Below are 24,485 nucleotides of genomic sequence, written 5' to 3' on the forward strand. Positions count from 1 at the left end.
TTAATTTACCCAGACACTGGACAAAAGGAAAACATGAAGGCCAACATTATCTTACACTTCATTAATTACGGATCTAACTTGTCTTCTATATACTTCCCTTTCTTCACTGTGTCATGTCACAAATATAAAGACTTCATCAACCATGAGCTTGTCTGTTTTGTGTTTGTGGCTCATTATGCCTCGTCGTGCCAAATCCCAGCTAAGTGACTGAATTAAATAGAGGAAAAGAAAATCTTGAGAATACCATGTTTGGCAATTTAGTTAAAGTTATAAATGTCAATGTAAAAGTAGAATATACATTTGAATAATCACTGTAGATGAGGCAAGAAGAAGAGTTTCATGCAAACAGATGCACACTTTTATTAATCTGCCCAGATTGATCCGAACAGACGCGTCACTTCACCTCCAAACTGTCGTCATTTAAAGGCAATCAAAATCAATTTGTCTGATTAGCAACAGACTGACACAAATGTTTCACACAATCATAGGTAATAGTAATAGTTGTAGTAGTACTAACAGTAGTAATGATAGTATAATAATAATAATCGAGGATATAAACACTTTTAAATCAATTGTCAAATTCTACATTAAATCACCTGTAGAACAGTCTGATTATTTTTTAATCAACAAATTCGAGGCAGACAACAATTAAAAATCTGAGGATTTAAGGAAAATCTAAAGTCTTTTATCTCCATCATCTTCACACATCAACACGACCTAATCCGTCACAAACGTCTCATCTATCAAGAAGCTTTATAACTATATCCTATTAGTTATTGAAAGAAATCTCCTCCTCACAAAGAAATGGGTGCTCGTGCAAACAGTTTTCATCCCGCCACTTGGAGTTCGTCACGTTGAATACGCCGCAGTTTTCAGACAAGGGCATCTCCAGCGTTTGGTTGTTCTCCCAGTTGCTGTAGGTCACCCACCTGTTGCTCCAAATCCAGAACCCGAAGACACGACTCTGACTCAGGCCGATCCAGTAAGGACCCTCGACGTTGAAGTTTTTTAAGATTTCAACAACATCCTCCTGATCGCTCTTATTCTCAATCTGCAGCAGGCCTGAGTGATTGGCAAGACAGTAATCCAAAGCGTTTTGCCAAGTTAACTTCTCTGTGATGACCACGATTCTCACTTTGCCTGAAAACCCAGTAAAAGACATATGTAAGATTTTCAGGAGATGACATATCTTAAACCACATCATTCAGTCTGTCTTATTGGGGGGGGGGTAATCTATTCCTGTGTCACATCCCGTTTCCCTTAGATTAATATTTATCTCATGTTATTTTTGTAAAACAGTATAAGTCTATATTTTGTTTGGCTTTTCCGTGGCTTACCTTTGGAGCAAAGTGATTTTAGTATATTGGAACATCCATATCCATACAATGCAGGTGAAGACCGTCCCTGAGCTGTACAATCATCTGATGGTAGGTATTCCCACGATCTGTACGTCGAGCAGCTCTCGTCCTGCCACTCCCATTCATCGTGCAGGAGTCCAATCCAAAAGGTTTTGTCTCGTCCTTTGTTGACCACTTGTGTTTTTTGGGTTTCATCATTGATGCTGACAAGGTCATCGAAGTGTCTTCTGCAGTACTGCTGTGCCTGACACCAGTCCTTTGTCAAATTTTCAATCAGGTGGTATTCATCTCCTGCAGAACCAAAAATAATGCTTTCGTTTTGTTGTGAAACACACAAACAGAAATGTAGCCGTAGTTAAGTTTCATCTGTTGTATATAATTTATTAGAAAAGCAATAAGGCTAAAGTTTCTAAAGTACCATTTGCTGTCATTTTAGAAATTAATTGTATTAATCATCAAACTGTCGAAACAAGTTGAGGAGGCCTCGGCATCTTTAACTATCACAAAATAGCCTGGACACACTTGTGTTTATATTCAGAGTTGTTATTTTGATGTAAACAAAGGTCAAGGCTGATATCAAGTAAAACCAGTATTTAGAATACTTAATTAACAAGAATTCTGATGAATTCCTAATTTTCCAATATTCACTTGTAATTTAAGAGGCATTTATCCAGGTTTGCTTCTTGAAAAGGAAAAAAGGAAAATTTTCAGGATTTGATACTTTAGTCGTCTCTGAGACAAACTTATTATTTGGTGTCAATTTGATATATTTTGATATATATGTTAACTCCACCAAGGAGGTTATGCTTTCACCCCTGTCCTTTGTCGATTGTTTGACTCTTTGATTGCACAAACACTACTGGACAGAAAAATGAAACCTTTAGGAAGGATGCGCTCAAAGTATAATTCATGTATCTTGAAACAAATCAGGAAAATACAGGCGGCTGATATTTGTGAGTGTGTGCAATTGGGTGCAGATCCAAATACAATTTTGGGTAATTTAAATGTGTTTCCATAAGAAGAGTGTTGGTGGAGGTAGATGTAGATGTTGTGTACTGACACTTACCCTTGTAGCACATGAAATGTAAACTCATGTAACAGCCCAAATCCTTATATTCGTTATTTTCGACAGCTCCACATCTTTGCTCCCCTGCATTTACAGCCACATTTGGTAGATTGAATGTATAAGGGTCGCCGTTCGACCAAGTGGTGACGTTCTCTCGAATCCTTCGAAGACCGAGCCAGGCGGTTCGACCTTTACGATTCGAGACAAATTCATAAAGAGACTGGGCATCCGCCTCATCGTACAGAGTTACAAATGACATATTATGATTTTTACATATCTCTAACGAATCTTTCCAAGTGTGTTGCTGTGTGTCAGTAAGGTAGAACCGTCGGAAACGATTAGCTGCAGCTGCAAAGTGAACAAATCCTGTAAAGATAGAAGACAAGACAACATTTTACTTATCACTTATGCAAGTTATAATGCATTGAATACAGTTAGTTACAGTAACTAAATAACCACCTGCCCCCACCTCTCAGATGCACACGTAATTAAATTGCACATCCATGAGAAAAGATCCTGGTTAGGGTTAGAAAGCCTTACCTGAACACAGCAGGAACAACACAAGGTTCATCCTCACAGATCTGATAAGGTCCCAATGATGAAAAGACTAAATTTAAAAAGTGCAGAGAAATAAAACATCACATTCTTAACAAGGGGAGGAATCGTAATCAGAGTAATGACGTCAGGTTCAAGATCATGAAAACATCTTGTTCTAAACTGTTACTCATGCACAACCTTACTGCATGTACTGGGTTTGTAAGATATAATGTAATTGAGCTAATGCAAAAGTGCTGTGGTGAATGACATTCTCTTTCTGCATGTGATTTTAGAAAGTCTCTTACCTGCTGAAGTCGGGTCGAGTGCTGTCAGCCTGGTCAATTTGATTTGGGGTGAAGAAGTATCAGGTTTATATCCTGTAACAGTTTCTTTTTTTTTTCTGTCATCAGCTGAACTGAGGTCAGTAGAGATGCATTTGTTTAATATTCAAATAATGATGTCTATGAACAGCCTTCTGTTTCCACAGAATATGCAGCATGCAAATTCAATTTTTTTCGGGTTAATGTTTTTCCCCCGTACATAGAATTTGAAAGGTCATAGTCTTTTTCTACCTCAGCAGTTCAAGTCCTCTGAATCTGGGGCAGATCCAGGGGCAGGGCAGGGGGGGCACTGGCCACAGCTTAGATTCTACTGGCCCCTAAAAAAGAATAAGCATAATTATAATTATAATAATAATAATAATAATAAAAAGTCACTTAGTTACAATACTAACAATAAATATGACAATTTGTTAAAATATTTGTTTTTTAAGTTTTTTTAAGTACATGTGCTGTAAAAGAACACATTTAAAAAATATATTCAATGAACAAATCTTTAGAGCTAACAGTGAACAAGGAATGGCTGAAATGTGCATCTTACTGAACCAGGAAATCTAAAATACACAGACATTTCATTGTCAGTAACTTGGAAATTAGAATCAAACACTTCTCATTTGATTCTGCTCCTTGACTGTGTATAATGGAACAGACACAGGTCGTGTATTTTTAGGTCTGATACATATCAACACTGGCTGCAGATCTTTCATGTCTTCTATATACTTCCCTTTCTTCACTGTATCATGTCACAAATATAAAGACTTCATCAACCATGAGCTTGTCTGTTTTGTGTTTGTGGCTCATTATGCCTCGTCGTGCCAAATCCCAGCTAAGTGACTGAATTAGATAGAGGAAAAGAAAATCTTGAGAATATCATGTTTGGCAATTTAGTTAAAGTTATAAATGTCAATGTAAAAGTAGAATATACATTTGAATAATCACTGTAGATGAGGCAAGAAGAAGAGTTTCATGCAAACAGATGCACACTTTTATTAATCTGCCCAGATTGATCAGAACAGACGCGTCACTTCACCTCCAAACTGTCGTCATTTAAAGGCAATCAAAATCAATTTGTCTGATTAGCAACAGACTGACACAAATGTTTCACACAATCATAGGTAATAGTAATAGTTGTAGTAGTACTAACAGTAGTAATGATAGTATAATAATAATAATAGAGGATATAAACACTTTTAAATCAATTGTCAAATTCATCAATGTATAACTCTACATTAAATCACCTGTAGAACAGTCTGATTATTTTTTAATCAACAAATTCAAGGCAGACAACAATTCAAAATCTGAGGATTTAAGGAAAATCTAAAGTCTTTTATCTCCATCATCTTCACACAACACGACCTAATCCGTCACAAATGTCTCATTTATCAAGAAGCTTTATAACTATATCCTATTAGTTATTGAAAGAAATCTCCTCCTCACAAAGAAATGGGTGCTCGTGCAAACAGTTTTCATCCCGCCACTTGGAGTTCGTCACGTTGAATACGCCGCAGTTTTGAGACAAGGGCATCTCCGGCGTTTGGTTGTTCTCCCAGTTGCTGTAGGTCACCCCCCTGTCGCTCCAAATCCAGAACCCGAAGACACGACTCTGCCTCAGGCCGATCCACAAAGTATCAGTGACCTTGAAGTTTTTTAAGATTTCAACAACATCCTCCTGATCGTTCGAATCCTCAATCTGCAGCAGGCCTGAGTGATTGGCAAGACAGTAATCCAAAGCGTTTTCCCAAGTTAACTTCTCTGTGATGACCACGATTCTCACTTTGCCTGAAAACCCAGTAAAAGACATATGTAAGATTTTCAGGAGATGACATATCTTAAACCACATCATTCAGTCTGTCTTATTGAGGGGGAAATCTATTCCTGTGTCGCATCCCGTTTCCCTTAGATTAATATTCATCTCTCATGTTATTTTTCTAAAATAGTATAAGTCTATATTTTGTTTGGGTTTTCCGTGGCTTACCTTTGGAGCAAAGTGTTTTTGCTTCACTGGCACAACTATAGTCATACAATGCAGGTGAAGACCGTCCCTGAGCTGTACAATGATCTGATGTGACTTGGTATGCCCACGATCTGTACGTCGAGCAGCTCTCGTCCTGCCACTCCCATTCATCATGCAGGAGTCCAATCCAAAAGGTTTTGTCTCGTCCTTTGTTGACCACTTGTGTTTTTTGGGTTTCATCATTGATGCTGACTAAGTCATCGAAGTGTCTTCTGCAGTACTGCTGTGCCTGACACCAGTCCTTTGTCAAATTTTCAATCAGGTGGTATTCATCTCCTGCAAAATCAAAAATAATGCTTTCGTTTTGTTGTGAAACTCACAAACAGAAATGTAGCCGTAGTTAAGTTTCATCTGTTGTATATAATTTATTAGAAAAGCAATAAGGCTAAAGTTTCTAAAGTACCATTTGCTGTCATTTTAGAAATTAACTGTATTAAACATCAAACTGTCTAAACAAGTTGAGGAGGCCTCGGCATCTTTAACTATCACAAAATAGCCTGGACACACTTGTGTTTATATTCAGAGTTGTTATTTTGATATAAACAAAGGTCAAGGCTGATATCAAGTAAAACCAGTGTTTAGAATATTTAATTAACAAGAATTCTGATGAATTCCTAATTTTCCAATATTCACTTGTAATTTAAGAGGCATTTATCCAGGTTTTCTTCTTGAAAAGGAAAAAAGGAAATTTTTCAGGATTTGATCACAAAGTTATTATTTGGTGTCAATTTGATATATTTTGATATATATGTTAACTCCACCAAGGAGGTTATGCTTTCACCCCTGTCCTTATTCAATTGTTTGACTCTTTGATTGCACAAACACTACTGGACAGAAAAATGAAACCTGTAGTAAGGATGCGCTCAAAGTATAATTCATGTATCTTGAAACAAATCAGGAAAATACAGGCGGCTGATATTTGTGAGTGTGTGCAATTGGGTGCAGATCCAAATACAATTTGGGGTAATTTAAATGTGTTTCCATAAGAAGAGTGTTGGTGGAGGTAGATGTAGATGTTGTGTACTGACACTTACCCTTGTAGCACATGAAATCTAAACTCATGTAACAGCCCAAATCCTTATATATGTTATTTTCGACAGCTCCACATCTTTGCTCCCCTTCATTTACAGCCACATTTGGTAGATTGAATGTATAAGGGTCGCCGTTCGACCAAGTGGTGACGTTCTTTCGAATCTTTTGAAGACCGAGCCAGACGGTATGACCTCGACGATTCGAGACAAATTCTTGAAGAGACTGGGCATCCGCCTCATCGTACAGAGTTACAAATGACATACTATGATTTTTACATATCTCTAACGAATCTTTCCAAAGGTGTGGCTCTGTGTCATTAAAGTAGAACCGTCGGAAACGATTAGCTGCAGCTGCAAAGTGAACAAATCCTGTAAAGATAGAAGACAAGACAACATTTTACTTATCACTTATGCAAGTTATAATGCATTGAATACAGTTAGTTACAGTAACTACATAACCACCTGCCCCCACCTCTCAGATGCACACTTAATTATATTGCACATCCATGAGAAAAGATCCTGGTTAGGGTTAGAAAGCCTTACCTGAACACAGCAGGAACAACACAAGGTTCATCCTCACAGATCTGATAAGGTCCCAATGGTGAAAAGACTAAATTTAAAAAGTGCAGAGAAATAAAACATCACATTCTTAACAAGGGGAGGAATCGTAATCAGAGTAATGACGTCAGGTTCAAGATCATGAAAACATCTTGTTCTAAACTGTTACTCATGCACAACCTTACTGCATGTACTGGGTTTGTAAGATATAATGTAATTGAGCTAATGCAAAAGTGCTGTGGTGAATGACATTCTCTTTCTGCATGTGATTTTAGAAAGTCTCTTACCTGCTGAAGTCGGGTCGAGTGCTGTCAGCCTGGTCAATTTGATTTGGGGTGAAGAAGTATCAGGTTTATGTCCTCTAACGGTTTCTTTTTATATATTTTTTGCTGTCATCAGCTGAACTGAGGTCAGTAGAGATGCATTTGTTTAATATTCAAATAATGTCTATGAACAGCCTTCTGTTTCCACAGAATATGCAGCATGCAAATTCAAATTTTTTTCGGGTTAATGTTTTTCCCCCGTACATAGAATTTGAAAGGTCATAGTCTTTTTCTACCTCAGCAGTTCAAGTCCTCTGAATCTGGGGCAGATCCAGGGGCAGGGCAGGGGGGGGGGCACTGGCCACAGCTTAGATTCTACTGGCCCCTAAAAAAGAATGATAAGCATAATAATAATAATAATAATAATAATATAAAGTCACTTAGTTACAATACTAACAATAAATATGACAATTTGTTAAAATGTTTGTTTTCTAAGTTTTTTTAAGTACATGTGCTGTAAAAGAACACATGTTTAAAATATATTCAATGAACAAATCTTTAGAGCTAACAGTGAACAAGGAATGGCTGAAATGTGCATCTTACTGAACCAGGAAATCTAAAATACACAGAAATTTCATTGTCAGTAACTTGGAAATTAGAATCAAACACTTCTGCTCCTACAAAATTGGTTAATTTGCATTCATATGTGAAGATATCCTGAATTATTTACCTAAAGTAATTTGACTGTGTATAATGGAACAGACACAGGTAGTGTATTTTTAGGTCTGATACATATCAACACTGGCTGCAGATCTTTCATGTCTTCTATATACTTCCCTTTCTTCACTGTATCATGTCACAAATATAAAGACTTCATCAACCATCAGCTTGTCTGTTTTGTGTTTGTGGCTCATTATGCCTCGTCGTGCCAAATCCCAGCTAAGTGACTGAATTAAATAGAGGAAAAGAAAATCTTGAGAATATCATGTTTGGCAATTTAGTTAAAGTTATAAATGTCAATGCAAAAGTAGAATATACATTTGAATAATCACTGTAGATGAGGCAAGAAGAAGAGTTTCATGCAAACAGATGCACACTTTTATTAATCTGCCCAGATTGATCAGAACAGACGCGTCACTTCACCTCCAAACTGTCGTCATTTAAAGGCAATCAAAATCAATTTGTCTGATTAGCAACAGACTGACACAAATGTTTCACACAATCATAGGTAATAGTAATAGTTGTAGTAGTACTAACAGTAGTAATGATAGTATAATAATAATAGGGGATATAAACAGCTTTAAATCAATTGTCAAATTCATCAATGTATAACTCTACATTAAATCACCTGTAGAACAGTCTGATTATTTTTTAATCAACAAATTCAAGGCAGACAACAATTAAAAATCAGAGGATTTAAGGAAAATCTAAAGTCTTTTATCTCCATCATCTTCACACATCAACACGACCTAATCCGTCACAAACATCTCATTTATCAAGAAGCTTTATAACTATATCCTATTTGTTGTTGAAAGAAATCTCCTCCTCACAAAGAAATGGGTGCTCGTGCAAACAGTTTTCATCCCGCCACTTGGAGTTCGTCACGTTGAATACGCCGCAGTTTTCAGACGAGGGCATCTCCGGCGTTTGGTTGTTCTCCCAGTTTCTGTAGGTCACCCCCCTGTCGCTCCAAATCCAGAACCCGAAGACACGACTCTGCCTCAGGCCGATCCACAAAGTATCATTGACCTTGAAGTTTTTTAAGATTTCAACAACATCCTCCTGATCGTTCGAATCCTCAATCTGCAGCAGGCCTGAGTGATTGGCAAGACAGTAATCCAAAGCGTTTTCCCAAGTTAACTTCTCTGTGATGACCACGATTCTCACTTTGCCTGAAAACCCAGTAAAAGACATATGTAAGATTTTCAGGAGATGACATATCTTAAACCACATCATTCAGTCTATGTCTTATTGAGGGGGGGTAATCTATTCCTGTGTCGCATCCCGTTTCCCTTAGATTAATATTCATCTCTCATGTTATTTTTCTAAAATAGTATAAGTCTATATTTTGTTTGGCTTTTCCGTGGCTTACCTTTGGAGCAAAGTGTTTTTGCGTTACCGGAACAACTAAATCCATACAATGCAGGTGAAGACCGATACAGAGCTGTACAATGATCTGATGTGTCTTGGTATTCCCACGATCTGTACGTCGAGCAGCTCTCGTCCTGCCACTCCCATTCATCGTGCAGGAGTCCAATCCAAAAGGTTTTGTCTCGTCCTTTGTTGACCACTTGTGTTTTTTGGGTTTCATCATTGATGCTGACTAAGTCATCGAAGTGTCTTCTGCAGTACTGCTGTGCCTGACACCAGTCCTTTGTCAAATTTTCAATCAGGTTGTATTCATCTCCTGCAAAATCAAAAATAATGCTTTCATTTTGTTGTGGGCATTTTCACAACAGAAACTCACAAACAGAAATGTAGCCATCGTTAAGTTTCATCTGTTGTATATAATTTATTAGAAAAGCAATAAGGCTAAAGTTTCTAAAGTACCATTTGCTGTCATTTTAGAAATTAATTGTATTAATCATCAAACTGTCTAAACAAGTTGAGGAGGCCTCGGCATCTTTAACTATCACAAAATAGCCTGGACACACTTGTGTTTATATTCAGAGTTGTTATTTTGATGTAAACAAAGGTCAAGGCTGATATCAAGTAAAACCAGTATTTAGAATATTTAATTAACAAGAATTCTGATGAATTCCTAATTTTCCAATATTCACTTGTAATTTAAGAGGCATTTATCCAGGTTTGCTTCTTGAAAAAGGAAAATTTTCAGGATTTGATCACAAACTTATTATTTGGTGTCAATTTGATATAGTTTGATATATATGTTAACTCCACCAAGGAGGTTATGCTTTCACCCCTGTCCTTTGTCGATTGTTTGACTCTTTGATTGCACAAACACTACTGGACAGAAAAATGAAACCTTTAGGAAGGATGCGCTCAAAGTATAATTCATGTATCTTGAAACAAATCAGGAAAATACAGGCGGCTGATATTTGTGGGTGTTTGCAATTGGGTGCAGATCCAAATACAATTTGGGTAATTTAAATGTGTTTCCATAAGAAGAGTGTTGGTGGAGGTAGATGTAGATGTTGTGTACTGACACTTACCCTTGTAGCACATGAAATCTAAACTCTTGTTACAGTTAAAATCCTTATATACGTTATTTTCGACAGCTCCACATCTTTGCTCCCCTTCATTTACAGCCACATTTGGTAGATTGAATGTATAAGGGTCGCCGTTCGACCAAGTGGTGACGTTCTCTCGAGTCCTTCGAAGACCGAGCCAGAAGGTTTGACCTTGACGATTCGAGACAAATTCATAAAGAGACTGGGCATCCGCCTCATCGTACAGAGTTACAAATGACATCTTATGATTTTTACATATCTCTAACGAATCTTTCCAAGTGGGTAGCTCTGTGTCATTAAAGTAGAACCGTCGGAAACGATTAGCTGCAGCTGCAAAGTGAACAAATCCTGTAAAGATAGAAGACAAGACAACATTTTACTTATCACTTATGCAAGTTATAATGCATTGAATACAGTTAGTTACAGTAACTACATAACCACCTGCCCCCACCTCTCAGATGCACACGTAATTATATTGCACATCCATGAGAAAAGATCCTGGTTAGGGTTAGAAAGCCTTACCTGAACACAGCAGGAACAACACAAGGTTCATCCTCACAGATCTGATAAGGTCCCAATGATGAAAAGACTAAATTTAAAAAGTGCAGAGAAATAAAACATCACATTCTTAACAAGGGGAGGAATCGTAATCAGAGTAATGACGTCAGGTTTAAGATCATGAAAACATCTTGTTCTAAACTGTTACTCATGCACAACCTTACTGCATGTACTGGGTTTGTAATATATAATGTAATTGAGCTAATGCAAAAGTGCTGTGGTGAATGACATTCTCTTTCTGCATGTGATTTTAGAAAGTCTCTTACCTGCTGAAGTCGGGTCGAGTGCTGTCAGCCTGGTCAATTTGATTTGGGGTGAAGAAGTATCAGGTTTATATCCTGTGACGGTTTATGATTTTTTTTTTTTTAAAGCCAACACTTGTTAATGATTTACAAACCCTCTGCTCCATCTGCAGAAAGATGTGATCGTACTAAAAGGCCTCTTTCCAAGTGGAAATAATAATAATAAATAAAAAAGATCAGCTCAGGCATGCAAACAATACATAAAATGCACAGTACATAAAGCACGATTTACAATATGTTTGAAATTCATTAATTTCCTCTGGGCTGATATCATTATTTATGTATTTGTTGACTAAACTCTGAAACTTATCCTGTGTTACTCAGTGAACTTTCATCTCTACACAGAACATCCGCAGCCACATGCAAATGAGCAGGGATCAGGCACATGAGGCTTGTTTATCTGCAAGCAGACGCACATTTGAATTTTAACAGCCTCCCCGTATACTTGGAAATAAGTCCAGCTCTTCCTGGTTCATAGCAAACAATGGCTGTATAGAACTCCTCACAGAAGGGGACTCATGATTTTTAGAGAACATGGTATCATAAGGAACCTGATGATGACATTTGAAACAGTTGCTTTTCAGTGAAGTGCAGATCGCACACATTGCTCGTCATCTGTGATCATATTCCCATCACGTTTTTGTGTATGAAATTGCTTCTCTGTGCTCTTTGCCCTGAAAACAGCACATGGCACACTGGTGGTATTTTTCCGTCGCTCACGCTCTGAGCTTCAGCTTCAGTTTTAAGTAAAAATAACATATACTCTATTAAAGTGCCAAGTCTCAGCTTTAATTTGCATCTGGGCTGAACCAAAAGCCCCAAAGATTTGTCTGTTGCTATGGTAATCCACATCCAAATCTGTATTGAAAATGCTTGTTTTTTTCCCCTACATTTTGAGTAATGCCCGTCCTAAACTTGACAGTTTGGAATGTGCTGTTGGCTTGGCCTGTTGAAGTAACCTGCAGGAATCCATCCACAGCAAGTAAAGACCGACTGCCTGACTCAGTCCACAGAACCACGAGGCCGCTCCACCGCTGCTGCACACACAGAACCCCCAACCGAAGAACCAGTTGACCTTGCCATCGACGTGAATGCAGCCGTTCCAGTGATCAACGTCGTCACTCATGTTGATGAGTCCGAGCCGCTGCTGCTACAGAGCATAATAAACTTTATAACATGTTAAACGTATCGAGTGACAACATCGCCCTTCCTTGGAACTTCAACAATATTTGAAGCCGATAAGATGAACGGTCCTCGAGAAATGCGAGTTAAACACAGACAGATATTTCTGTTATTATTCGATATATGAAAATTCCCACTATTCCATTAAGTAAGAGAACGTAATCTAACAATATTCACAATGCTTCAACATGAGTTATTTTTGTTTTAGTTTGGTGCATTCCAGCGAAGCAGGAAACCATGTTCGTGAGGCTTATTAAGTCAAAACTACGCAAGCAAGATGTTGGAAAAACTCCCGCGCCTGGAGTGACTTCAACATTTGTGAAGATAACCCCCAAAAAGTTGAGAGCCAGATCCGCCAAAGTGAACTCAAGTCACCATGTAAGTCAGGCGTTTTCTGAGTATTGGTGTGTGAATGAATGCACAAAGTGAGTGTGGGCATGTGTGTGAGCATTCAAGTGGGCAGTGTGTGTCCGCACAGCATCAACAAGCATTCGCAGAAATGGCACTGCCGACCGCGTCGTGTCGGCGAGAGGTCGCAGTGACCCGGGTTCCGATGCAGCGGTGGACAAAGCTGGTAGATGAAGGGAGATGTCACCGGGATTGAACAGCAGGGGAGGCCATTTTAACTACACGCATGTTGTGAGACATTAAACCATGTGTGTGTCTGTGTGTGTGTGTGTCTCTGTGTGTGTGTTGCTGTGAGAGGTAGCTTTGACTGAAAGCTGCTGATATGGTAAGGTGTGTCTCGCACTGCACACAACATGCACACACACCCGGACCCGTCACTGAAACAGTGAACAGAGAAGCTTGTATCACAGCACAGGCTCCAGTCTCTGCTCTCATTACTCCACTATATCTTTGGCACAGAAAATAGTTGTTGGCGGCTTTATTCATATTCAAAATCTCAAATGTTTCCTTTAATATTTCCTCACCCGCCCAACTGGAAGATATGTGGGTCATTTCGTCCCACGTCCGCAGCCGCAGACACAGTTTGGAGTCTCTGAGGCGTAACAATAGAAACTGTGAATGTTTGACTGCCCTGTGATTCCGTTTCTTCTCGCACTCCCTTGACCACAAGTTGTCAGACAGTAACTCCGTCTCTATGGAAACAGTGTGCTTTTAACCAGGCAGGGAACTGTAAAGGAGGAGGAGAACAAAGCAGTGAGGAGGAGGAGGAGGAGGAGGAGGAGACGGCTTAGTGCTTATTCATGCTTCATGCAGAAATTACATAATTGCGGCACATAAAGGATGGCCATGCATTTTGTATTGTCCTTCTGTGCAACCCCTTCTTACACTTCATGTCCTTAAACACTCCGTCCTCCTACACCTAACGTATCAAGCAATGAGAAACATCGGCTGTTAGTGCTGCAGTACTTGTTTTTCGGGAGGGGTTTAAAGTTTCCGAAAGTAAATTTTACGATCGTTGAAAACTATTATTTTTTTTTAGAGTAAATGCTGCAGAGAAGATCTGCTTCTCTGACAATGTTTTACTGTATAAACTTATGTGTGTTTTCTTTATTCAAGTTCTGTATTCTGCGGTTTTTTAGTTATTTATTATAAAGTATAAGGTTGAACTGAAAAATATCAAACCTTGATTACATTTCTTCGTCGTTAGGGTTTGATAACGACGTCTTAGGAATCCTTGCCAATTTGTTTTCGTGTATCAGCCGATTTATGGGTATAGGAATTTTTTTACTCCAGCTTTTCCCCAAAATCTAGATTGGTTGGGCTTAAACTCCGAATCTAAATCCTTTGAATATGCTTTGTTTTTACGTAATGATAATATAATGACACGTTATCAGATCTGAAGATCACAGAATACAGATCATAAGAAGCTTTTGGGAGTCAGCTCTCCATGACGGGTCCAAACCAGCCACGTGACACAAAAACCCAATCAGCTGAAAGGCCCCTGGGACAAGAAACGCAACAGATGAAAGAACGTTTTTTCTCCTACTTGTTAAGTCCCATATCAATCTGCAGTACATACACATTTACATCAATTTTCAAGTTCTATCTTGGCTTATTTTTCAGAGGAGATTTAATGTTCGCAACTAATCCTGAGTGAGTCGAAGCTTTGAAGACACTTAGTTGTTGGCCTGCTCCCTCAGCCCTTGAAGTCTTGTTCTCACCGAGGTTCCCCTGAGTTTTCAGAGTAATGGAAAGGCACTTAAGGCGGCAGCGGGATGTCCCTGAGGACATGTGCCCGGGGGGGGGGGGAGTGAACAAGTGTCACAGACGACAAGTGTGCCAGACTATAGAGGCAACCAGGGGCAGGGGAGGAAATCGGGTGGAGGATTCAGAGCAGCCAAAGAAGGCAGCAGTGTGAGGAAGGGGAGGAAAAGCAGGAAGACGGGTGGTGCGATGTGGAGGATCAAGTGCAAAATATCCGATTTCAGACAGGAAGCATCAGGCAGAAGAAAATGAGATGAAAAGCACAAACTGCCGAGCTCTCCCATCTCGAGCTGTATGGTTGTCGGCTGGGGAGAGAACAACACGCAAAAAAAACTATCCATTCAGCTTCTTCACGGCCCCGACATAAATCACTCTTTGAGTTTTTCATTTTTTTTCCTGCGAGCCAAACACAGACCTCTTACCGTGATGTGCTGTATTATATCAAAAGGACAGGAAGATCTGGAAATCAATGAGTCCTATTGCCTCAAACACAGATGCATCTATTGCATTGTCAAAAGAGGTCATTATATCGCTGCTAGCTGCTCAATTCTAAGATCCTCCGCAGCACATCTCATTGAATCTTTTGTAATAATCACAGAATACTGCAGAAATGCTCACTGAGCCTCAATGACGTTTATTATTTTATATTACAGAACAATAATTCTGTCAAATAGTCATTCTAAGCCTTTACCATTACTTTTTAAAGCCAATGAAAAGTGACATTTGAGCCAGTGATGTATTCGCCTCACCTCAGGTAGAAGCACTAGATCCAGAATAGGTTTTAAATGTTACAAAATATTGATTTTGCACTATTTTTTGAAAGAGTGCAGCCATTATGTGACCAATACTTTGAGATGTTTTTTATGATTACAGTGAAAAGAGACCATACAACACACCATCGTATTTAAAGGCAGTGTGCTAATGTTTAACCAATACATTTTTTTTAAAATATAAAGGTAAATCAAGTTTCTTCATTTCAGAACCACAGGTAGAAAATAGGGCAGGTTTGAGATTTCTGAGGTCATGTTTCACGCAGCCAGTTCCCGTCCCACTTGTGTCCAATCAAACGAGTCTACGCTTAATTGGCTCCCGCTGTCGAACCAGCAAACAGCGTGTGCGACTCATGCAGAGCGGCCCTTAACTCAGTCCTCTCAAGAAACAAGTCTCCCATTTCAGGGGAAAAGTTTATAAAGCTTCTAGTTTGTTCAACATACTAATGAATCGGTAGCACGTGCCTTGAGAGCTAATGAAACACGATAACTGTTCCTGCAGCGAATTGTTGTATTAAAAGACACAATTACAAATAGTTTGTGTGTCTGTGTTGTGAGGGCTTCTTTTGTTGCCTTTTGGCTCCTTTCTTTATGTGAATATAGTCAATTAGAGAAGTTTGCCATTTCAATGAAAAGGCATCCATCTATTATCAAAGCCGCTCATGCAGTGAGGGCTGTGGGAAAGTGACTTCAACATTATTTGTTTACCTTTTAAACAAAATTCGAGTGTTCGTTAGTTTTGTAGCAAAGTGTTTTGTTTAGTTTTTTTTTACCTTCAGCAAGCAAGGTTATGTTTTTTTTACCCCAGTCTAGTTATTTGTGTTTTTAACAGAATCACGCAACTGGACATATTTCCATCAAACTTGGTGGAATGTTGGGACATTAGACAACTTTTGGACACATTCGGGAATTTGTTCTCACTTTCTTTAACCTTGCAAGATTGAATTTCTTACCAAAAAAGGGACTAATTCCTGGATCTTGATGAAGAAATCCGGCCTTTTTCAGTGACAGACGTCTGTGAATGTGTCTAACGTGGTCTGGTCCATCAGTCTCTTTGTAATTAAGAGAAATCCCTGGTTCACACACAGTGGATATTGAGTTTGACAACAACAGGTCTTGAAAGTGAAGTCGCTGAAGTATCCTGGATGGATCTGTGTGTCTGTGATCGTGTGTACCTGACTTTCTTTCGGCTGTAGTTAGTCCCTCGGGTGTCATCCATCAATTTCATCACCGGCACACACACTGACAAATGAATATGACTCCCCCCTTCCCCCCCCTTATCCTCGGCCTCAGCCTGTGTTATGGCTCTGTTTGTTTGTTTCTGTCCTCTTTTATCAATCCACTACTTCTTCTCTTGATCATGTTCTGCCACCAACCACTTCTCCGGCCCTCAGTCATCCCATCAATGACTTTCCTGGCAAATCGTTTTCCCAATGAGATTCCCTGTCAGTTCATTTCCGTTTCTCTTTGCCGTCTCTGGCTTCTTTCCTTCTCAGTGTGTCTGTCTCTCAGACTTTGTCTCTCTGCCAGCAACCAGTGGCCAAAGGCATAATGTTTCCAGGCTGTCTGTCCGTCCGTCCGTCCCATTCTTGTGAACGCAATATCTTAAGAACGCCTTCAGGGAATTTCTTCAAATTTGGTCCGAGGTTGAACTGATTCGATTTCGGTGATCAAAAGTCAAAGATCAACGTCACCTTGACCTCACAAAGCACATTTTTTTGCCTTGTGAGTGCTCCGGCACATCTTGAGGGAATCCTTTCACATTTGGCACAAACATTCACTTGGACTCAAGAATGATTTTGGTAGCCAAAGGTCAAAAGTCAAGGTCATGGTGGCCTCACAAAGTATATGTATGTTCTTCTTGAACGTGATATCAAAAGATCAGATTGAGGGAATTTTCTTCAACTTTTGATCAGTTGTCATTTGGACTCAAAGATTAACTGGTTAGATTTGAATGGTCAGACGTCACTGTGACCTCTACTTAAATATGTTTTCTATAATATCACATTATTTGGTATAATCTTGCATCTTTTTCTTCCTTTTTCTTGGCTTGTTTCATTTTCAAGTTTTTCACATTGTCTCTTGCATGCAAGTAGCAGACGTGAAGATCAGGTGAAATCATTAACATGAAGGCACAGGGCAACATTCTCTCTGATCTGTTCGCTGACACACTGAAACTCCCCTAATCAGTAAATTTGCAGGTTTACAGATTTACAAAAGCGGTGGCTTATTATGCAATCAGCTCGCTACTGCCTTCCGGGCACATCCTGCATGTGAGGGAGAGCTCGGGCGGCAAGGTTCAGTGGTGGGATTGGTTTGAAATCAGAAAGTATTAAAGAAATGAAACTGAAATCAGGACCTTGTCGCCCCCAGAGCCACAATCACTAGTTTAGAGGTAAGTCAGGTCAAATCAGGTGTTGGATGTTCTATATATTCTAGACATGAACTCTAGAATCTCAAAATTTGCCTTTTACATATGTCCAACGCAGCAGGACAGTGTCTGGGACCGATGTGTTCACGACAACAGGAAAATTGGACTTTCTACTCGAAAATGTTCAGAGCAAGTGACTCAGACATTTGCCTTCTCACCAACAGCCACTCTGGAAAAAGTTCAGGAAAATGTTCCGGACTACAGTGAACGTCTGAAAGCAGCTTCAGTGACGCTGATGCAGCTGATGTTTCAGTTGAATACCGAGAGTAACGCCAAATGCACGTGGAAAAGTTGGTTTTAGTGTAATATTATGTAATATTGTTTGTGTGACTCTCTTTTGGATATCGACGTGATGAAGAAAGGAAAAACTAAATGCACTTTCACATTTTTGTCCCAGTTTAAAACGATCATCTTACATTTTGGGGTCATAAAGTGGAATATGAGGGAATAAATGGCCACTAGTTGATATAATTTGCTACAAAAACTCAATTCTTGATGTTTATAGTTCACAGTATGTATTATCCACACAAAATTATACAATGATGAAGTTTATTTCACGAGGAGTCACATGTCCACCTGTAATTATAAACCTCAGAACATCTACGTGCACGTCCACACATGCATTTTACATTTCTACCTTCTCTCGACTCAAACCCCTCTGTTCCCTGTGTGAACGCCTCTCTGTCCCGTTCTCTGCCGCTCAAACCTTTAACTTTCCCTGACACACATTCCTGCTGAGGCGGTTGGGTCTGGCAAAATTAAATGTGATTAGATTTGTTTAACTTTCATTGATTCACCCTTGCTGAGATGGTCACGGTGAGTGGTCGTGCTGAATAACACACATTCTCTGCGGCTGTGAAATCGATGCCCGGGGACTTATTGGAGTGTTTGCATCAGCATTGAATGGATGATGTTTTTCTTTTTCTTTTTCGTTCGTCTTTCACACTTTTCCTCCGGTGCATTTTTTCTATTTGCCAACACACCAGGCCGTGTTTCCTTCTGCCCGACTCCCTATCCTGGTTTCGTTTAACCTCCCTTGCTCTTTTGTGTGTCTTTTCACTCCGTACCTCTGCTTCTCTAAAGCGAGGTTAGAAGAGATCAGCATCCCTGCTTGGTCGCTGCTGCAATATCTGTGTTTAGAGCCAGATTAGACTGTTTCTGCAATATATTCCACCTGCATATCTGTGAGGTCAGGATCTACATTGAATGATGAGGTAATTCCCTCTCGAGCCGAATCTCTCACTCTCCCTCTCTCGTCGAGTGCACCTCTGCAACTTTATCACTCTTTATTGTCGCCATCTTTCTTTGTCTCGATCCGTCTTGCCTCTGTGTTTTCTCTCCATCACTGCACCTCCTTCTCCTGCTCATAATAATTCAGGTTCTGCTTCCCTGCCTCGCTACTCATGAAACGCCGGTGATCCAGGAATAATGCTTCAGAGGCTTCGTTGTTCTGGATGTTGAACAGCGCCTGTTCTGCCAGTCTGGGCTGCGTTTCTCTCTGCGAAGCCGACTTGGGCCGGATCTGCACCGGTCCCGGCTAATTTTGTGAAATGTAAATCTCTGAATCTCGTTTTGTCTTTGCCTTGTATCCGACTTTGTAACACAGACGTGTCTCTGGGCAACTCTATTCCTCTCATGGCTTTTTTTCTTAAAATTGTATCTCTATTTGTTTTGTTTTTCCTTCTCTCTCGAAATACTTGTCTCTCTACTTTTGTTAGTGAGAGATTGCATGAAAACAAGTTATTTTTCAATATTTAATTGTCCTCTATGTCCAGAGCGGGTCCGATGACTTTAAGTTATTAAGTTAGGACAAACTTACCTTAGATCCAGTCTAAAAAAAACTCAAACAGATCCACTTGAACTACCTAACAAACATCTTCAGAAAGAGGATCCACATATTGGCTAAGTAAATGTCACTGTTTTGATATGATACTCAATTGGACACCCCCTCAGCTGCTTTGTACAAACTCTACAAATGGCCTCACCTTTGTTTGTTACTTTGCCGTCTAAGGCGTTGAACACGAATCAGCTCCACGCGCTTCTCAAACGCTTCGGTGTCGTGAATTTCTGCTCAGGACGGCTTTTCCTCCAGCGTCATCCTAACTTCCTCAGATGGCCTGACGCACTAGACCGTACATTTTGAATTTTAATCAATCATTACTGTTTCAAACTAAACTGTTCCCCCGACATTCAAATTCATTTTTGATTTCATATAAAAAAAGTGACAACAACCCAAAGAGAGCTGGTATAAACTAGAGAGGTAATAAGTCTCTTTGCTTTCTTCACTTTGGCACAAACAACAATCTTCACCTTGCACATCTTCATTTGACCCATTGTGAATTTCAGTGCTGCTTTTACAAATCCACAACACACCGACAGGTCATCCCAGCACAGATATGTGACCGTCTCCTTTGGCAGCGCTCTGGTTGCTGGTGTGGAGAACGAAACGGCGTTCTGCATGTAGCGGGCTCTCATTACACTAATGATGATCATAAGTGATCCTGCAGGTGCACACGGGTGAGCACCGACATCACGAACACTCTCAAGTGCTCGTAAGTCAAGCGGAAAACAAGAATAATTCCGCAGTAATGAACATTTGTGCGCATGTCAGCAAGGGTGGGGGGGGGGTAATATCCACCCTGTGCATTCACTATGCTCCCTGTCATTTCACGCAATGTGGCTGCTTATCTGCCGACCAAATAAAACAAGTTTAAGATGTTAATCTGGCTGCCAATTCTGCTCCACACAGAATGACATTACTTCAAAGGTTCACCGATAATGATGGTGAAATGTTCAGTTTGTTTTTTCCTGATGGAACGTTATGATTTCACTTTTCTCATTACAGTCGGTAATAAAAAAAAAAAGTCCAAATTACCATTATCACGGAATCGCTCTTTCATCGTGTTGTGTGGCCTCAACTTTCGTTTAATTTTCAAAGCTTTCTGCGACTTATACTTTCAAAATAAAGGTCACTTCAGGAAAGACTGAAAAGTTGAGATTCTTTTCGCCTTTTTTCAGTTTTTCATTTAACTAGTGAAGAGCCCGTTGTAAACATGTGTTTGGAATGGACCGTTGTTCTGAGCCGCTTGTTCTGTGTTAATGCTCCGGAGCTAGTTCTCTGCATTAGTGAGTCTATGATGCAGAGTTAAGTTAGAAAACTTTCTGTTCATCCTACCGGGTTTCGTATAAAATGAAACAAAAAAATGTCTTGTATTAGTTTGAATGATTTACTAAACTGATGTTGTTTTCTGTTCAGCAACCGACACAATCGTTGGACCCAAAATTCACAGCTTTTCAAAATAAAAGCTCTGCAATTCAGCTTGATTTAAAGCATGGCAGAAACAAAATTGGACCTAGTGCTTTTACTTTGAAGAAAAATAGCCAAACTGGAGGATAATTGTATGAATGTTGTCATGACAGAGATAAGCACCCATGAATATCTGTCATTCCGATATGGTAAATTTAAAATATATTGCTATTGCGGATTTTCCCAGTTTGGCCATTGGGCAGCACTGCTATAGTTTATCTAAGGACATGGACACACAGGATGTTTAACTCAGTCTGCAGACTGCCTGTTGGCACGCTGCCCCACCCCCACTCACTGCAAGGTGGTGTTTGCATGTTTATTCAAGTTTTATTAATATTTAACTTTTGGTGTGATCAAATCGCAGCAAATTGCACTTCCCTGGGCCCCTAATAACAAACCTGCCAAGTGCGAAGCCAATAAGATGAACGTTTTTCGAGATATGTAAAATACGGACATGAAGAAAGACATTTGTTGAAATACCAGATTAAAAATGAGTTACGATTGAAGTTATCCTCAGAGCATTCCCTCTTTGTTACTTTGAAACCTTTTCCCAAACAATACGACAAAGACATATTCTACATCCAAAATGAGCGTGAAATGCCAAAGCATTTTAAAATGTCAACTTTTGAAGTGTCTCATTTGTTATAATGAATCCATTCTCATCATCATGATTTTTTATTGTTATTATTATTATTATTATTATTATTATAGCGTCTCATTTCTTTTCCCCCCTGGCTCACCCTCGTCCTCGTGACTCGCAGGCAGACAGAAAAAAAAAAAAAGAAAAAAGAGATGACTGGCTGTGTTTGAGACTGTTTTGTTAAAACCATTTTCATCTTTCCCCTGCGGTTCGCTGGAGTCTTGTGTCAGGCTGGTGCTTAGTTGGCTTTGCTGACTCACAGGGAGATGGAGACAAAAGCCCAGAGTCTCGTGGGGGGAACAAAGAAGACCAGAGTCTGCTGGAAAAACTTTGATGTGGTGTTCTTTCTTCTTGAAATTCCCGAGTCCTGGTGGAAGTGTTGCAAATAAGACAAGATCCAGATTATATATTTTTTTCCCCCTTACCTTCCTTTCCCCTGTATCTATTTTACCTTTTCTCACTTAAATTGATTCGACTGGGGGAGAAATAGAAGTTTGGAAAGGAAGCTCTCCCTCCAATCTAACAGCTTTCTCTCTCTCACCTCCCTCGACACCCCGTGTTCTGCTGAGTCATTCGCTGTCGTGCCACAGTCGATGCAGCTTAGAAAACCACCAACAATGCAGCGCAGAGCTGAACTCCTTTCCGGGGGAGCACGAGCACGCAGCGATTTTCCCTCTCCTTTTGAAAAGCACAAATCTAATCTCGTCCCTCGCTATCAAATTAGGAATTAAAATTGCAAACAATGGTGTGGCTGGTTTCACTGTTCTCTGCGCCACCCTGGGGCAAACTGGTCTGGCTTTTCCCCCAAAAAATGTAAATGTCACAGTCGAAGGAGTTGAAAAGATCATTGTTGGTGACATTTTCGGGTGTAAATGTGTGTGGCATTCGAGCACACAAACACATGCGTTTAGAGGAAATTGCCTTTTGTCCAATGCAAATACAAGACCTTGGGTTGTTTGAGATTAGTGTCTGCTCGTCACTTGTCCTCTGCATTTGTGATTATCGCAGCGTTTGACCCCAGTTCCACCGACTGTGGTAGCTGTTCCATTTCATTAAGGAAGACGGCCTTCAGAGACAAATGTATACAATCCAATCTGCAGCTTCTTCTGATAATGCACAGATGGCAAACGTGTGTGGGCCACTTCAGACAAAAAAAAGGAGATGTGAGCCTAAAGTGGTCCACTTATAAAATAGCAAATGTGTTTTAAAGGTGTAATCTCACTGTGAACCCAAAGTGGGCCCATGTGGTAAATGGTGAATACCTCTGGCACCTTTGGTTTACATTAAGACTTTCTTCAAACAGGGGTAGAACTCCCAAGTGCTGTTATTCCAGGGGGGGTGTTGTCCGGATGACAGCGTCGGCCAAATCTGGGCCAAAGCCATCTCTCATGTGGATAGTTGTCGATATGGATATAACATAAAGGGTGAAAAACACAGCAGGTGTTTCTCACTTGGAGTCGTACGTGTTTCCGTGCCACGGCCTTTTTGTCAATAAGTTATATTTATTTTCCAGTAGAGCTCGGCCTCTGAGTCAACACGGCCATAATGTCCTTTCCTGACCCGTCTCTCACTGTCATAAAGCTGAGGTTTGATTTGAGGAAGTGATACTGTCCCAGAGGCACTGGTAGGAATTATAGGGGCCCTTAACAAGATGTGACTCTGGACACATTAAAAACTCCATCAATCTCTGACTTTATGGTTCTCCCTCTGGAGCTCAGGGCTGCCCGACTCATTACTTCTACTCCACTTCCTTTATGTGTTGCCTTCAACCAACTGTAACACGCTGTACAGTATAACGTGTTGTCACTGGGGTACAGTATAAAATAGTGGGGCAATTAAATCCAAACATACATTTAGATTTTTAACTGGATTGAAGTCGTGGCTGAATAATGCCGCCTGTGGAGCCGGGGCTGGGGGCAGTCAGTTGAGAACGTGTAACCACACTTCTTGACTGTGAATGAAGTAGATCCTGGGGGGGATCCCTGAGGCACTCCCAGGCCAGATTGGATACACAATTCCTCCAGCATGTTCTGGTTCTGCCTGAAGGTCTCCTCAGGTGGACATGTCTGGAATACCCTCGTAGGAAAGAGTCGAGGAGGCATCCGGATCAGATGGCTGCACCACCACCACCTCGTAGCAAATATGCAGCAGTTCAACTCCCCACCCTGTCCCTGAAGACGAGCCCAGACACACTGAAGATAACTCGTTCTGACAGGTTCAAAATCTCATTCATTTGCTCCCTGCCCGAAAAAATGAGCAATGGAAATCGAGATCAGCAGCTAATTTGACAGTTTTATCTTTGGAAATCAGCCCAATCTTTGCCAGTTGATCTCCTCCATGCTTCATCTTAGTCTGACTCACAACTCAATGTTTTAACTTATTACGTCATGGTCAGCTTCACCCCAGACCCCCTCTAGAGTTGTTGCTTCCCAATAATATTCTTCTAATGTGCAGCAAAAAAAAGTCCAGGACCACCTTCCCATTCTCTTCAGACCTTATTGTCTGTGGGACTCTCGACTTGTCAGGTTTGAATGTGCAGGCTTTTTTTATTCAGTTTTATCAAATGGAAAACTATTTTTACTTTTAATACTTTTCGTCTTTGTGAGGTACACAATATCTTTCCTAGGTCTGCATGTTGTGGACTTCAGTGTACCCGCCAATAACAAATGTGCTTTGGGCCGAGAAACAGAAACAGAAGCTGAATTTGTACATTGAGTCTGGGCGAGATGGTCTGCTGCTTCCCTCACCTGCGCGATTCATCTTTAAA

General features: G+C 40.1%; 2 protein-coding genes across 3 annotated transcripts; both read right to left on the minus strand.

Annotated features, from left to right (window-relative positions):
* Window positions 1–330: 330 nt before the first annotated feature.
* On the minus strand, window positions 331–3,604 carry LOC118101586 (macrophage mannose receptor 1). The gene is made up of 6 exons (XM_035147498.2): window positions 3,534–3,604; window positions 3,267–3,376; window positions 2,965–3,031; window positions 2,425–2,790; window positions 1,338–1,649; window positions 331–1,140 (listed from the first exon to the last, which is right to left on the minus strand). The coding sequence occupies exons 3-6, from the start codon at window positions 2,993–2,995 to the stop codon at window positions 770–772; spliced, it is 1,080 nt and encodes a 359-aa protein (XP_035003389.2). The 5' UTR covers window positions 2,996–3,031; window positions 3,267–3,376; window positions 3,534–3,604; the 3' UTR covers window positions 331–769.
* A 652-nt stretch (window positions 3,605–4,256) lies between these two features.
* On the minus strand, window positions 4,257–10,946 carry si:dkey-61f9.1 (macrophage mannose receptor 1). Of its 2 annotated transcripts, XM_035147049.2 has the most exons (5): window positions 7,190–7,281; window positions 6,888–6,954; window positions 6,348–6,713; window positions 5,275–5,589; window positions 4,257–5,078 (listed from the first exon to the last, which is right to left on the minus strand). In XM_035147049.2, the coding sequence occupies exons 2-5, from the start codon at window positions 6,916–6,918 to the stop codon at window positions 4,708–4,710; spliced, it is 1,083 nt and encodes a 360-aa protein (XP_035002940.2). In that variant the 5' UTR covers window positions 6,919–6,954; window positions 7,190–7,281; the 3' UTR covers window positions 4,257–4,707. The 2 variants fall into 2 exon arrangements, with proteins under 2 accessions (XP_035002940.2, XP_035002941.2); XM_035147050.2 differs by lacking the exons at window positions 6,888–6,954; window positions 7,190–7,281 and adding an exon at window positions 10,879–10,946.
* Window positions 10,947–24,485: the final 13,539 nt, after the last annotated feature.

This window comes from Hippoglossus stenolepis, chromosome 22 (genome assembly GCF_022539355.2).
Source record: "Hippoglossus stenolepis isolate QCI-W04-F060 chromosome 22, HSTE1.2, whole genome shotgun sequence".
In the NCBI taxonomy this organism is placed as follows: domain Eukaryota; kingdom Metazoa; phylum Chordata; class Actinopteri; order Pleuronectiformes; family Pleuronectidae; genus Hippoglossus; species Hippoglossus stenolepis.

What these genes read in the sequence shown, in the direction of transcription:
- LOC118101586 (XM_035147498.2), bottom strand. Translation starts at nt 2,995, where the DNA reads ATGAACCTTGTGTTGTTCCTGCTGTGTTCAG. An exon ending in ACATTTCATGTGCTACAAGG is followed by an intron (nt 1,650 to 2,424) that starts GTAAGTGTCAGT and finishes TTGGTTCTGCAG; the next exon opens with GAGATGAATACCACCTGATT. An exon ending in AAAATCACTTTGCTCCAAAG is followed by an intron (nt 1,141 to 1,337) that starts GTAAGCCACGGA and finishes CTGGGTTTTCAG; the next exon opens with GCAAAGTGAGAATCGTGGTC.
- si:dkey-61f9.1 (XM_035147050.2), bottom strand. Translation starts at nt 10,909, where the DNA reads ATGAACCTTGTGTTGTTCCTGCTGTGTTCAG. An exon ending in GTTGTTCCTGCTGTGTTCAG is followed by an intron (nt 6,714 to 10,878) that starts GTAAGGCTTTCT and finishes CTATCTTTACAG; the next exon opens with GATTTGTTCACTTTGCAGCT. An exon ending in AAAAACACTTTGCTCCAAAG is followed by an intron (nt 5,079 to 5,274) that starts GTAAGCCACGGA and finishes CTGGGTTTTCAG; the next exon opens with GCAAAGTGAGAATCGTGGTC.